General features: G+C 49.9%; 1 protein-coding gene across 1 annotated transcript in view; it reads right to left on the bottom strand.

The window, feature by feature from the left end:
- Positions 1-16,135, bottom strand: part of COL22A1 (collagen type XXII alpha 1 chain) — a 242,723-nt gene that overhangs the window by 161,274 nt on the left and 65,314 nt on the right. Inside the window, exons 10-11 of the mRNA XM_036831041.1 lie at positions 14,186-14,248; positions 9,899-9,937 (exon numbers count right to left, since the gene is read on the bottom strand). Of these exons, the coding sequence (XP_036686936.1) occupies positions 9,899-9,937; positions 14,186-14,248 (102 nt within the window). The remainder of the gene's footprint in view (positions 1-9,898; positions 9,938-14,185; positions 14,249-16,135) is intronic.

The raw sequence follows: 16,135 nt of genomic DNA, 5'->3' as shown, positions 1-16,135 counted from the left end.
GGACGCAGAAGATGTCACTTGGTGTAAAAGGTGGAAAACTATGCTGGTATCACGGTAATTATACTGAACATTTATGAGCACTTTTTACAAATGTAAGTCATTTATTTTCATTAGTTCATTTCATCCTCGTTGTAACCCTCTGAGGCCAGTAGAATTATAGTCGCCAATTTATAGGTGAGGAAAGCACGGGTTGCAGGGGTTGAGTAACTGACTTGCCCAGTGTCCACAGCTGCTAAGTGGCCGAGCTGGGATCTGAGTCCAGCCGGTCGGTGTCTAGGGTGCATGCCCTTGGCCTCCCCTGCCCTCCCAGCCCAGCTGCCTAGCAGTCCAGCATTTACCCTCCCATAAGTGCTCTCCCCTCCTGTATGAAGCCCTTGGCCCTGTGGCTGGGCCATGAAACTTGGCAAGAGCCTGAGTGTCAGGCGGGGCTGGAAAAAGTGCAGACTTTCCTATTCCAGCTCTGCCTGGGGCCGTGAGAACCCGTGAACTCAAAACGTCCCCAACGTGTCCTGCAGCACCACGGACAGGGTCTGCGGCATCTTTATTCTAACTCCCAGCATTTTGCCCCCACCTACAAGGCTATTTGAGGGCACATAAGCAGCTGAACCTATTTTCCCCTAAACCCTTTAATTATGATAAAAATAGAAGGCACTCGACCACAGCTATCCAAGTCGATAACCATGAATAATGCACATTAAGGCACAGGCTAAGGATAGGAGTCGGGGGCGCCGATTAAGCCAGCCGTGGAAAAGAGAATGAGACCCAGAGCCGGAGGCAAATGGCATAAATTCATCTCAGAGGTTTCACACATACAAGCACACACATATAGTTTACACTTTACGGCTCAGAGGCTCTATGATGTAGTCACTGCATAAAATAAGTCGATTCCTACAAGGTACATGGGTCTTGAGGGTCAAGAATTCTCAGATAAAAGCATCCCTTTTGGGGGAGGGCAGGGAACCGGCACTGTCCAGTGCAGTGGTTAGGAATGGGGGGTGTAGGGTCGGACAGACACAACCTCAGCCCCTCACCCACCACTCTGTGCCCTCGGGCACGCTCCAGACTCCTTCAAGGAGCTGCAGGAGGCTGATAAAGTGAACAGCTGGCAGATATCAAGTGGTCAGTAAAGGCTGATGTCATGATTCTTTCCACTACAAGATACCTTCTTTGAGACAAAGTCGCTCGACTGTTGCAGACAAAACCACCAAGTGCTGGCCACTGAATTCTCCATGGCTGCCACTGCTAACGTCCCACCCATCCCTTCAGACAGAATCTGCGAAGTAAGTGTCTCCATCATCCCCTGCAACGGCACACGTCTCACCTACACCAGCACCCCGTGCTATGTAGAAGCACCTTACGCTTTCTGAGGGCGTTTCTCGGTCACTGCTCTGGAAAGGAGGCACTGGGAAGAAAATCCGTATGTAGCAGACCCCGCGCTTCACTCCCCACCCACCTGTACGGTCCATCTCCACCTCCACGAAATCCTCTCATCTCGCGATTTCAAGTACAGCCTGCCGTTGAAAGACACCAAAGAAAGAACTAACTCAGGTGGGAAGGACTCAGTCTTTCACACTGTGGATGGCACAAGGTGCGTCTGTCGCGTTGAGACCAGAGAAGTGTCACTGTGAGAGCAGGTCTGACTGTCCCATGAAGTGGGACGTGCACTGCGGTGGTGCTTCACAGGAAGGGCTCTCAGCCAGCTCAGACCTCAGGCCGCGGGCTAATCAGGACCACAGGAGCGGGAGCGTCCCCGCCACCCACCTCTCTGCCCTGTGAGCTCTGCAGTGATGCAGGTATTTTTCTAGACACTCTTCACCCTCCACCCCTCCACCCGCCTTGACTCTCAGGGCAGATGGCTGGATTAATCCTACTCCAAAGTTCATGTCCGTCATTCTGCTGTCCTTCTCCAGCCCTCCAGCACAGGACTAGATCTAAATTGGGTAGGTGTTACACTTTTGAACAAACCAGAGCTCCCTATAAACTACTTCGTCCTCTTCCTATAGCTTCTACAGTGAAAACATCGATGTGTAGGAGCATTTTCCTAAGTCTCAGCGCCCTTTTCCATGACATGATGATGGTGATACCCTCCACCTGCTCTCACTGGGAGGACTGAGTAAGACAGTGACTGTGGAACCACCTGGCTGCGGGCTTGACGCCCCGAAGGTTACTGCATCAGAAGCCTCTCCAGGATTCCACAGGAGAAGGGAGCGGTGGACGTGCGAGGAGGAGGAATCAAGGCCGGGGAGGTGGAAACATGGACCCAGAGATGGACCCAGAATTGGCAGGAGACGGAGACGGGGCAGGGTCTCTAGGGGCCAACACGCAGGGGACTTGATCCTCCAAGTACCACAGAGCCGCTGAGCAGGGGTCTGTAGGGAATGGTGTGACCACAGCAGCGTTTGAAAATCAAACGCAAATTCACGTGCATTTGCATGTTTCAAATAGGACGGCAAGAATGAGCCAAAGGAAGCCATCCGGAGCTGAGGAATCCCAGGCGCCCCACCCCAGCATGGGGCACACGAGTCCCCAGTGCTCTTCAAGCCACTGCCTTTCCTGAGAGGCTGGATCTTCAGGTCCACAGCAATGCCGGGGAGACTGCTTTGTCCAATTTCAAATCACCAGAGAACAGGAGGCACCGGGCTTCTCGGGGGCCTGGTTTGGAATACGCATGTGGGGAACCTACTTTTCTCAGACCTGGGGACCAGCCCACCTCAGCGGACAGCTCCGAACCTGGCCTTCTAACAACCCTCCTTAGTTCCATCAAGATGGCCGTGGCCTCTTTCCTCGGTTTCCCAATCGGCACCGTATTTGTTTAACTTCATGGTGAACCAACCCATAAGGACTTCCCCCATGACGACCTGCACTCGGCTCCGGCATCCGCTGCAGGACACGTGGCTCAAGTTTCTAGAGACAGCATCCCAGGAAGTCAGAACGGCCTCTGCTATTTGTCTGGCTCAGATTCCTCTTTCCCCGTCAGGTTTATGGTCCCCATAAAAATGGAAGAAAGCCATAAAAGACAAGGAACCGATGTTTGCGTGACCTAAAATTCTGTCTGCTACTGAGTCAACCAGCCCAGTAAAATTCAGCTGAGTTCCTTCTATTTGCTCGCATAGTTTTTCTGGGGCACCGCACTGTGAAATCCGAGCACAAAATCCATACAAAGTTTTATATACTGCCATACGGATTTCTGTGAAAATGCTGAAGAAAGGACTTTTTGGTGGTTGTTGTTCTGGTTTCCTCCCCCCCTCTACCAAGTGCTGAGTACACAGCTGCTGACCCAAGCATGGCTTTACGGGACACTTTGCCACAGTTCCACCCCCTGTGGCTCCCAAGGGCCCCCACCATCTACAAGGTGTGAGCCCGACTTGATGAGGGGCTGCAAGCCCTCTCCCTGCCCGGTCCTCTGTTACTCTCCACTCGAGGGAAACGGGGGGCGGGGCAGTCTCCTCAGCACCAGGTCTAGGCTGGTCTCTACCTGAGGGCCGCCTTCTACATCCTATCCCAACTCTAATTCAAATATTAATACCAGCAGCTGCTCGTAAAGAAAGCAAAGAGCCCCAGTAGGAAATGCATTGCCCTGTGTGCCTGAGCAGTGGGCGATGCTGGCTTAGGGGAGCCTGGACTCTGCCCTGCAATGTCACCTACAAGGGTCCATGCTGGGCCCAGCCTGTGTGTGTCACCTTTGCCCTACCCCACCTGGCTCACTGCACGGCTGCAGGGATATCCGGGCTCTCATCGCACAGCCCCAGGCCCTGGGGGAAAGAACACCGTCCCCGGGCTTCTCAGTGAAAGTACTGAGTCTGTCGTTCTGTTTGGACTAATGTAGATAATGTGTCCGAATTGACCATCACGCCCAGAGAATCCAGTGCCCGGGTGGCTTAGACCTGATTCCCGCTAATGCTTTCTCATCTGCCAGGTGCTCTGCTAAGTTCTTGCCGTGGATGCAATCACTTAACCCTCACTTCAGTCTTACAAAAGCCTATTATTGTTACTATTATCTTCAGTGTACATACGAGAAAACAGGCACCGAGAACTGTAATGACCTTTCCAAGGTCACACAGCAGGACAGGGACAGTGCCAGGTTCCCAAAGCCTGACCCTCAGCCGCTGCCATGTTCTGTCATCTGGGACCAGCCGTCACAGCATCCAGGACTCAGCAAATGCCCCATGCTGGGAGAGAGGGCTCTTCCCTCCAAAATAATACTGCTTTTGGATTTCATGCATGAACAACGGTAAATATACTATTATTTTTTTATTTTTTCATCATATTAAGTTTAAGCTCTAGTTGTTAGTTAAATGTTTATGTTTTGCAAAAGTACTAATGTTATAGCAACATAAAGAGCAATTAACAAGGCATGAAATATCCCAAATCCCACTACCCCAGTGCACTGGCTATTCTCGCTGCACACGCATTTTGTGTGTGAGCACATATGGCTTCCTATTCTACTATTTCATTTACATCATGTTGCATGCACATCTACATATATAAGGGCTTCCTAATTTTCACTTAAGTCCTTCTGGTTGAAGAAATGCAATTTTCCATCAGGTTGTTTCCATTTTTTGCTGTGGTTGGTCATTGTTAAGAGTACTTATAAAGAACAGAGTCGGGCTTCCCTGGTGGCGCAGTGGTTTAGAGTCTGCCTGCCAATGCAGGGGACGCGGGTTCGGGCCCTGGTCTGGGAGGATCCCACATGCCGCGGAGCAACTGGGCCCGTGAGCCACAATTACTGTGCCTGCGCGTCTGGAGCCTGTGCTCTGCAACAAGAGAGGCTGCGATAGTGAGAGGCCCGCGCACCGCGATGAAGAGTGGCCCCTGCTCGCCACAACTAGAGAAAGCCCTCGCACGGAGACGAAGACCCAACACAGCCATAAATAAATAAATAAATTAAAAAAAAAAAAAAAAGAACAGAGTCAGCTTGAGGTCATTTTGTTTCTGTTGTTCCCTTCATTGGAACTGTGTTTACGATAATTTCCTAGATATTTTTTAGTTTCATTCTCTAAGCACCCCCAGCAGTACAACACCGAGTATCCTGGGAAACCCTCAAGGTGCAGTGCTGATGTGACCGGTGTCCTAGGCAGGGTCTCCTGACAGCGTCGTCACCCTCTGAGTGTGTTAACAGGGTGGAGGATGGAGGTGGCACAACAGACTCGATTAAGGACCAGGAAGAAGAAGAAACACTCATGATTAGATAACCACGTGACCAGAATGTGTGTGCATGTCTCCTCTGCTGAATTGGTGAGTGAGCCTCTGGGGGAGGCCCAAGCCATGTTTTACAGCTCTGTGAACCCACCACTCTCCCACGTACTAGGTACTTGAATGCTGTTTACTGAAGACGCACATCTGTCACTCTTTTATGGATTTTAGCAATAGCTTCTAGCAGACAAAAGAACGGAATAAAGACAAGGGACAGAGTTTTACATGCGCTGCCACGTGCCAGGGACTAAGCCAGGTGCTGTCACAGGCACTGCCAACCTCCTATAAGCCCCACAACAGCCCTAAGGGGTGGGCATCAATGGCCCCACTTTACAGATGAGGAAGCTGAGGCTCAGAGAGACACCACCCAACGCTCACCCAGCCACTGCAGAGCTGGGATCCAAACCAGGTCTGCCCAACTCCCCGAACCTGCTTTCTTTCCATCACCTGAGCCCACATTTGAGCACAAAACGAAAGCTCTCTTTGCCCTCGTTCCCCCAGGTGCTAGATTCCTAAGGGAAAGAGGAACTCCCCCAAAGGGCAGAGATCTCCCCAGTATCACACGGACCCCTGCAGAGGAAAACTGGAGCGACGCTCTGGCTTCCAGACACCAGAGGGCGCTGTGGGTCCAGGAAAGGACGACAACGCAGCCTCTCTGTGGGGTTCCTGCCCTGAAGGCTCTGGTTCCCCAGAGAAGGACCCTTGGGATGCGAAAGGAAGCTCACTGGACACCACGCACTTTGGCCTTGTTTTTGTTGTTTCTGAGTTTTTTTCTACCGCGGGGCTCACGGACCACATCTCCATGGAAAAGACTCAGTGTCCAGCCATAGGAAACCTTATACCAACATCTTCACTGTGCTTATTAATTTATTTTGTCAACATGGAAGGACCAAGGGTGGGAAGGGCACGGAAGTCATCACCCCTCCCTGCTCCCCCGACTCCCCCCAAAACAGGTCCAAACCAGCCCATCAGCATTGGTCCAAACCAGCCCATCCGCATTGGTCCAAACCATGATGATGATACCCTCTCCTCCTCCTCCTCCCCCTCCCCCTCCTCCTCCATCATCATCCTCATCACCAAGACAGCACTGCCAGCGATGATGGGGCGACAAGAACAGCAGCACCACCCATCATGAGGGCTTGCTGTGTGGGGCACTGGGTTAACCTTCCCAGCAACCTCACATGGTAGGAACTACTATCATCCCCTTTCTCACTCTTACAGAAAAGGAACCTGAGGCTCCACATGAAGTGGAGCCAGAATTTGAAGCTGAACCTTTCTGACTGCAGAGTCTGTGACCATTCTACTGGCTCTTGGTCCTGGATGACGGAGGTCCACACTCCATCCATCCATTCACTCCTTAGGCAAGCATTTATTTAGTGCCAGCTGTCTTCCAGACACTGTGAAGGAGGGTCCATGCCTATCTCTCTCTCCTTCCGTGCCCCCAACACCTGGGCTATGTGCAGATCTTTTCAGGCGGCCCCTAAAAGCCTGCTTCCCCCTTTCCCTGAGCCCGATTTCATACATATTAAAACACTGAGGGAGCTTTGTCCCAAGAACCCGTGGTGCATGTGGGGTGGCACAGGAACCAGAGAGAAGGCTGGCTTCCAAAACGAGGGGCAGAGGCAGCCCAGGAACAAAGCACCACACAATGGTCTTGGGCATTTGGTGGGGGGCGCTGGCAAAGTCAGGAGGCCAAGAGCTCTGGCAGTGTTTCAGCTGTGTGACACTCGGCCAGTCACTCACCTTCTCTGAGCCTCAGTTTCCTCAGCTGCAGAAAAAGGAGTAATTCAATCGGCCTTCCAGCTTCCCTTCACGAGTGATTGTGTTTTCTAGCCATCTTACTAACTGTGACCTTGGGCAGGTCACTTGACCTCTAAGCTATGTTCTCTCATCCGTGAAAAGGGCATAGCTGTGCCTTCCCTGAAGCACTGTCTTAATAATGAGACATAAAGCATGGAACACAGCTTACACGGTGCCTGGTCCTCAGATAGGCCAATGCACATTGTCACAGTGGCTGATTACATCACCAAAAATTTAAAAAAAAAACAAACCACAGGAAGATTCAGCGTCACATGATTTCTGGACACATCGGGCTCCAGTCCGTCCAGTCCCCTTGGTACTCTGCGACTGCTTTCGAGAGAACGTTCAAGCAAAAAAGCCGGTTTGTTAAGCTCTGTCCAAGTGCATGAGTCACCAGTGGCCTTCTCCCTTCTGTGGATCCTGTTGTCCCCTTGACTCTCCCTGGCCTCGCTGCATCGTGGAGGGGAAGCAGAGACTCCAAGTTACAGAAGACAGCCCCAGGGACTCAGGCTGGGGGTGGGCTGATGGCCAAGTCTCAGAACTGCCACCTGCAAGGTCCCTTATGCGCCATCACATCCCACCCCTGCGTTTCTACAGAAGAGGGAGCAGAGACCCAGAGACGGAGGTGACTCATCCCGAATCACATAGCTCAGATGTGGCAGAATCTAGACTCAGACTTTGCTAAAAATGCCCAACCGCAGGAGAATGTCAACCAAAGACAGACAGGAGTGCCGGAGTCTATTCAGCTACGCGTCTCTCCTGCCAGCACCGGATGTGTGAAGGGGTCTCCCGGCTGGGACTGTGGCCCGGCAGCTTCAGGTCCTGAGCGTAGCGCTGCAGCCTGGGCTTTGGGGCACCGGGGAGGTGCCTCCAGAAGCAGAAGGCTGCCTGTCCTGAGCTCAACCAGAACAGACGGGGCAGAGATGCAGCTGCTGCTCATGGGAGAAAGGGGGCCTGTGAGTTTCTCCTGGTGGCACCAGCACGTGAGAAGGACAGCACGTCACTCAGAGGACGAGCCGGCCCAGGAGCTGCACGTTGGTCTTGCCTGGGAAGCACGACCCAAGCTGAGCGCCCTGACTTCAAGGGCTCTGGCAGCCCCAGTCCTGAACCCGAGGAACATGTGGGTGTCCTGTTAATACCCTGTGCCTGGGTTCTGGGCTCTTAGGAACCGAACATGATGGCAACTATCAAAGCTGAGCGCCTAGGTTCCAGGTGCTGTGCTTTGAGACCACACAGGAATCGTGGAAGATGGTGGCGCCAGTCCTGCTGGAGGCAGTGGGAGACCCAGACTCTGATGGCAGAGCTTGGGAACAGCCTCGACTGACCCATGTCTGCCTGGTGCAAAGCTCGTGTTACGCTGTGTGTCACACTGTCTCTCAAACGGCTTTGTATTCCTGTGCAGTAGTTATTACGTGTGTGTGTGTGTGCCTGTGCTTTTAACAGAGGTTAAAAAAGAAAAGTTCATTGTGGAATAAAGGAAGACACAAAGAAAAGTAAGGGAAAAAATAAATACTCTCATAGTTTTGCCACCCACAGACAACCAGTGGTTAACAATGGGGGTTTGCCCCCAGAATCAGCCTCCCTCTCTGAGTCTCACACACACACCATAAACACAACCGGGGTCATACTGTATAGATATTTTGCAATGTGTTTTAATTAAAAATTAACAAAATGCTATCTTCATTTTCTGAGTCATTAATCATCCTTCTAAACGTGATTTTGTGTCCCTAAATGCCACTGTATTATTTAGCTGTACAATAACTCATGTTACCTTTTGCCCACTGCAGAGCATTACAGTTGTTTCCAGGCTGGCTTATAAATCATGCTGTAATTACGAAACGTGTGGGTATGTACTTGTGCACAGCCTTGATTTATCTCCTTAGAGTAAATCTCTAGACATGAACGGACTAAATAAAAGTTGCTACACGGAGAGAACGAGCGGGGCACATGAAAGCTCTGTTTCCATAGTAACTTGACAGAGTGGCACCTGCTTTACACCATCAGCCCTACGCAAGGGGTTGACGTGAGCCCCCCTCTGAGTAATGATATCCTTCTGGGGTCCAATGCCCTGCATTCTGAGTCTACAAGTGCCTAGACTCCGGCAAAATAACCAACATAAATGTACGTTACAAAGTATTGCGGCTGTCTCTCCTGGGAAATGGGAGATGTATTTTTAATCACTGGTGTGAGTGGAAAATGGCATTTTTAGTGACTGCTTTTTATTTCTCCTTCTAGGCTGACACCCTAAGAAAGCTTTCCTCTTTAGAAGGAATCCCCTCTTTCCCAGGATCTGTCGAGCTTGTACATCATCATCACGACTGATGAAGGTTAAAGAAGGTGCAACATTCATATCCAGGGAGAATGTGAATAGGCCTCCATTCCTCTGCCTGTCTAGTCCTGCGGCCACCCATGACTCTGTCCCTCGTCATCTTGCCTTCGTACTTCTGCAGCAATCTCCCGACTATTCCCCAAGTTCCTCTGGTCTGGTCTGCCCCGCTCTCACGTCTATCGGCACCTGCTATCCGAACCTTCTCAGCATGTCTGATCACGCACAGACCGTCCAAGGCCTTCCCATCACTGCAAACAAGGCCTGAACACATTTTGATATTGAATGTCCCGCATGTTGGTCCTCAAACCACGTCTGCAGCTCTGCATCCCAATTTCCATGAGCGCCATTAAGTACCCTCTGCTCTAAGCACTGTGAACCATTCATGTCCTAAACAAGCCCTTCCCTCCCACTTCACACACTGAGGCACTCAGCCCAGGAAACCTCTTCCCCTCCCACCCAAATTCTTACCAGGCAGCACCACGGCAGCACACAACTCTCCCGAACCCAGGTCCCCCATCCTGTTCCCGGGCCACATCCACGGCCCTTGGAGGAGTGAGAAAGCAGGGAGGTGCTTACCTTTTCACCCTTTTCTCCTTGGACAAAAGGTCCTCTGCCCTGGAAAAGCAAAGCAGAAGGCAAAGGTTTTCTACGAAGTATCTCCACGGCATGACATCACACATGGCAGATGTGCCCTGGGATTCAAAATGGTGGGCTGCTTTCTCATAAGCCCTGCCAAGGAGCCTCTAAAAGACACTATCATTTACGGAGGGTAGAGTCTCGTCAGTTTTATCTCATTTAATTTTCCAAACAACTCAATATTATGGTACTATTCTTTCTTCCACATCAGCTTTATTGAGATATAATCTACAGAGCACATAATTCACCTAATTCATAATTTAAAGTGTAGGACTTCCCTGGTGGCGCAGTGGTTAACAATCCGCCTGCCAATGCAGGGGACACAGGTTCGAGCCCTGGTCCGGGAAGATCCCACATGCCGCGGAGCAACTAAGTCCATGAGCCACAACTACTGAAGCCCGTGCACCTAGGGCCTGCGCTCCACAATAAGAGAAGCTGCCGCAACGAGGAGCCTGCACACATCCGCAACTAGAGAAAGCCCGTGCGCAGCAACGAAGGCCCAACGCAGCCAAAAATAAATAAATAAATTAATTAATTAACTAAAAATAAAGAGTACAATTCAATGGCTTTTTAGTGCATTTACTAAATGTACTAAATGTGGTGGTGCAACACCACCACAATCAACTTTAAAATGTTTTCATCACCCCAAAAGAACCCCAAACCCATTGTGGTCACTCCCCTTTTCCCCCCACCCCCCTGCTCTGGGCAAACCTTAATCGGTTTTCTGTTTCTATAAATTCACCTATTCTAGACATTTTATATATATGAAATCATATATGTGGGCTTTTATGACTGGCTTCATAGCCTGTGTTTTCTTAGCAAACTGTTTTCAAGGTTCACCCACCTTGCAGCATGTATCAATACCTCATTTTATTACAGAATACTATGCCATTGCATGGCTATGACACACATTTTATTTATCCGTTCATCACGTGATGAACATTTAGGTTGCTTCTACTTTTCTGTTATTATGAATAATGCTGCTACGAACATCCATGGACAAGTTTTTGTATGAACACGTGTTTTCATTTCTTTCGGTTACACACCTAGGAGTGGAATTGCTGGGTCATATAATTCTGTGTTTAACCCTTTAAGGACCACCAGACTGTTTTTCAAAGCAGCTGCATTTTACACCAGCAATGTATGAGTTACGATTTCTCCACATTCCTAGTTGTTCTACACACTATTAAAGTGGGGTGTTAAGTCTCTCATTTCAATTCTCAATGTTTGCTTCATATATCTGGGGGCTCTGTTGTTAGGTGCACATATGTTTATAATTGTTACATATTTTTAAAGGATCGACACTTTTATCATTATAATGTGTTCCTCTTTATTTCTATTAACTTTTTTTAAAGCCTGTTTTGTCTGATATTGTTATAGTCACTCCAATTTCTAATGTTTTCTATTTGTAGAATGTGCATTGTCCGTCTTTTACTTTCAACCTATTTATATATTTGAATCTAAAGTGTGTCTCCTCTAGACACAATACAGTTGGATCTTGTTTTTATGTCCAGGCTGAAATTCTCTGCTGTTCAACTGGTTTGTTTAATACATTTACAGGCAATGCTATTTTTGATGTAGGTAGATTTACATATGCCATTTAACTTTTTGTTTTCTATGTCTCCTGACTTTTTCTGTTCCTTTATTCCTCCTTTACTGCTCTTTTTTGCATTACATGAGTTCTTTTCAGTGCAACATTTTAACCTCTTTAAGGATATTTTCACCATATAGTTTTGAATTATTTTCTTGGAGGTTGCTTGACGTTTACCATATACATCTTAACTTATCAGGATCTACTTAAGATTTACCCTAACTTACTTCCAGTGAGATTTAGAAACATACTCCTACGTGATCTATTCCTTCTTCCCCATTTTTGTGTTATTGTTGTTACAAATATTTCTTAAATACCCAATGATACACTGTCATAATTATTACTTTGAACTTGTCACTCCACTGCATTCTGGCCTCAATTATTTTTGGTGATGAGTCAGCTGATAATCTTATTGGGTTTTCCTTGTACATCAGGAATCATTTTTCTTTTTCTGCTTTCAATATTTTTGCTTTGTCTGTTAGCATTTTTTACTATGATTTTTCTAAGGATGGACCTCCTTTTGTTTTTCTTGATTGGACTTCCTGAGGCTTCTTGAACGTGTAGATTACTGCTCTTCATCAAAGTCGGGATGTCTTCAGCCATGATCTCTCTGAATACTTTTTCTGCTCCTTTCTCTCCACTCCTGGTACCCACGTTATGTGTGCACTGATGCACTTCACGGGCCCTCACACTTCTCTGAGGCTCTGCTCATTTTACTTCATTATTGCTTCTCTCTGATCTTCAGATTACATGATCGCTACTGATCTGTTTTCAAGAATGCTGGCTCTTTCTTCAGCCAGTTCAAACCTACCGTCATGCCTCTCGAGTGATTTTCCTTTTCATTTCAGTGACTGTACTTTAAAATTTCCATTTAGTTCTAGAATTTCCATTTGGTTCTTTTTAACAATTTCTACCTCTTTATGTTCTATACTTGATGAGATAATGTCACGATACTCCCCTCTATTTCCTTCCGAATCGCTTCCTTTAGTCCTCTGGATATAATTACAATGGCTACTTTGCAGGCTTTGTCTGTGAGATCCGACATCTGTGCCCTCTCACAGGCAGTTTCTGTAGCCTGGTTTTTTCCTGTGTATCAGTAAAATGGGTGTTTCACTAGCGCGCACCTCACAACATTGATCTGAGGGTTAAATGAGCCAGAAATCTGTAAAACATATAGCACAGATCCCGGCACACCATGAATGCTGTTAAATATCAGCCTCTCTTCCTATTTCCATGTTATTTTGCACAGAGCAGGTGCTTCCTACCTCTGCACAGGAGGCAGGTGTGTATGGTGTGGGTGAAAGGTGTAGCTCAGCAAGTGAGCACAAGACTCAGATTAAAATAGATTCAAATCCTGCCTCTGCCACACACAGGCAGAGCACCTGATGTGATCACGAGTGCATCACGCAAGTCTGGAAATTCTGTATCCTTCCCATCTGTGAGTGATGAGCCTAAGTTTAAGAAGCTGTTCTAAGGAGTAAGGAGGGACCCACATGAAGCCCCTGTGAAGAAGGGCAGGCGGTGTAGCTACAATCACGAGCTCTCAGATGATGGCACAGGGGTATCTGCCAGGCTAACTCTTCTAGGGGAGCGGCTCCGTCTTGTCGTCGGGTTTCCCCCGAGCACTGAGAACCTAAAAGGAACTGATTATACTCACTCTCATTCACTGACCTCCTACCACGGGCCAGGCATTTTATAGATAAAGTTGTTCTTTTCTTTATTCTGCTAATGGAGCAAATGAAGTTTTCAGAGAGGTTAAGAAACCTGCTCAGTCACACAGCTAATGAAGACTGGAGCCAGGGACGATTACTGAGGTCCACCTGACTCTGAACTTGTGCTATAGGTGCTACAAGATGCAGTTTGAAGGATGGGTTTAGTGCTTCCACCAGGCCAGGTAACAATAGAGGAACAATAGCATTTACTTTGCTTCCGCACTGTTACAAACTGTTTACATGTGTTAACTCATTTAATCCTCATCATGCAACTCGACAGTTAATTTTATCCTCCCCACTTTACAGATTAGGAAACTGAGGACAGAAAGGTTAAGTATCTTGGTGGAGCCAGCCTTTGCTTCCCAGCCATGTGGCTCCTAAGCCCTGCTCTGCACCATGAATCGTTTATCTCTGTAATTCTTCCCTGACCCACCATCCACTGTACTCGCTCATCAACCGAAGGATCCATGAACACAGTTTGTGCTGGGCCAGATGCCGGGGATGCTGGACCGACAAACCGCAAACCGAGGTATCAGGGAGTCAGCTGATGTGGGGACTGACAGGCACCAGGGATGTGGGACCACCGAGGGGGTGTGTGAGCCAGACCTGGGGTCGCAAAGATACCCTGGAGAACTATGCCCGGTTGAGTCTGAAAGGTGCGAAAACGTGAGCCAGGCAGGAAGGGGAGGTGAGGGGCAAACGGGGGTGGACAGAGGGCAAAATGATTCCCGGCAGAGGAAAAACCATATGCAATGGCCAGGGTGAGATATGACCAGTTGGGGGAGTCACCACTGTCAACCTGGAGCACAGAATTTGGGGGGTGAGGGCGGGGTGGTGCAGGGCGAGGCTGGAGCGGCCGGCAGGCCTCCTGTGCCCGTACAGAGGGGTCCCCCATGCTGGCCACGCGGAGGGGCCTTCACTCACCGTATCTCCTTTCTCTCCCTTGGGTCCAGGAGCTCCAGCCGGCCCAGGGGCTCCCATGTCCCCCTGAGGGGTGGAAACCAGAGACAAGCGTTGGGTCGGGTCCTCCGACCAACCTCTCCCACACCAGCTTCCCGTGGCCCACCTTGCCCCAGTTTTCTGGCAGCAGCCGATTTTGTCATTGCCAACTGCACCATGAGGCCAAGCCTCCCACCCCCGGAGAGGGAAGGAGCATCTGAATAATTTTCTCAAACTCCTAAATCCCAGAACAAAGGACACCTGGAGAAAGCAAGTGGGTGACAGCATCGCACGCTTGACCCTGGGAACGGGAACGGCGGCCCCTATGCATCCTACTGGACCCAGCCAGGGCGGGGCCCCCAGGCATCCTGGAGCCTCCCCAGGAAGCTTCAGGGCCCCCCCTCCCAGCCCCGCTCCCCCCAACCCAGCGTCCCACCCCCTGTCATGCCTCTTCCTGCTGGCTCTCAGTCCGGGGACACGGCTCCCTGGTACGTCCCTGCATCCAGAACGGGCCTGGGCACCCAGGATCCACCAGGCCATGGCTATGGATATGACCTGAGCTACCTCTAGGTAAATGGAGCCACTGGAATCAAGGTGTTTACCCAGCATCTTAACCACGAACAGGCTGGGACACTGGCTAAAGGGCCAGGACTGCCAATCAGCCACGGGGCAGCCAGGCTTATCTGCAGGTGGTGGGACTTGTTTCCCTCCCTAGAATCCCCTCCCTCCCACCTCATCTTCTCTCCCAGGGTCAGGGGTCGGATTCTGCCGTCCGCACAACCCCAGATCTGTCCAACCACAGCACAGCTCGGTCGCTCCATGAACGGCCACTGCTTCAGACAAACGTTTTCTACTTAGAGGTTCACAAACCCCCAAACAGCTTTGCTCTCTTCTTCCATCTGACAGCCCAGGAGCGGAGGTTACAGCCCAGGGGCTGCTCAGCAAGGCAGAAGCCCCTGCTCTCTTTCTCGCAGCGAACACCTGGCATCCTGGACCTCCTGTGTGTGTGTGCGTGTGTCTGTCTGTCTATTCTCCCCATCCTAGCACACTGGGGACAGAGAGGAGAAGGGCAAGAGAAGGGGAAGATGAAGGAGGTACACACAGAGGAAGGAAAAAGGGAGAAGACAAAAGGGACCTTAGGAGATGTTCAATGGTGATGCACTGAATGAATGTGAACATAAGTAATACAGGTGAGAGGGAGGGGGAGAAAGAGGGAGAGAGGGCGGGACAGAGGCAGGGGGAGAGGGAGGAGGGAGGAGGGGGGAGGGAAGGGAAGGGGATGCAGTCATCGCTAGGTGTCTGCACCATCACACTCAGCCCCTTTCGAACACCAGACCAGGTCATGGCCACTGGGCAACGCTGACCTCTTCCCTCAGCCTCTGTGTGACCCCGGGCAATGCACACCTCTCTGGGTCTCAGCTTTCCGGGACCGAAACAATGATGCGAGACGACAGCCCTGTCCAGCTCCGTAAATGCCATAAACCTGGGCAGTGCTGGACAGAGAAGAGGCTGGTCCACGGCTGAGGAGGGAGGAGCCCACAAGGAGGCACCTGGCCTTGAGCAACTCGTGAGTTTGGAAAACGTGTACAAAAAGAATTTCACGCACGTCAAGCAAACAGATCGTGCGTCCTGAGCAAATAGACTCTTTAAAGCTCAACCCCCAAAGTTTCTGGAATATAGAGGCCTGAAAGGATTGATGCAGAGTTAGCTGACCACGGAGGGCCGGGCATGCGTGTTCTCCTTCCCGATCACACGCTCAGGCTGAGAAATGGACGCTCTGAACCATGAAGGGACTCAGAGGTTACGGACTTTATGCCACTTGCTCTAGCCTTCCATCTCAACAAGCTCAGAAGCAAAACCCCGCAGGACAGTAATCTAACACACCATTGTTTGGGAGTTTTTTTCCTCCTTCTTACAAAGAGAGCAAATCAAAGG

Source organism: Balaenoptera musculus, chromosome 17 (genome assembly GCF_009873245.2).
Source record: "Balaenoptera musculus isolate JJ_BM4_2016_0621 chromosome 17, mBalMus1.pri.v3, whole genome shotgun sequence".
In the NCBI taxonomy this organism is placed as follows: domain Eukaryota; kingdom Metazoa; phylum Chordata; class Mammalia; order Artiodactyla; family Balaenopteridae; genus Balaenoptera; species Balaenoptera musculus.
Note: the sequence above shows the minus strand (reverse complement) of the source record. Positions and strands in the feature narration are given on the sequence as shown.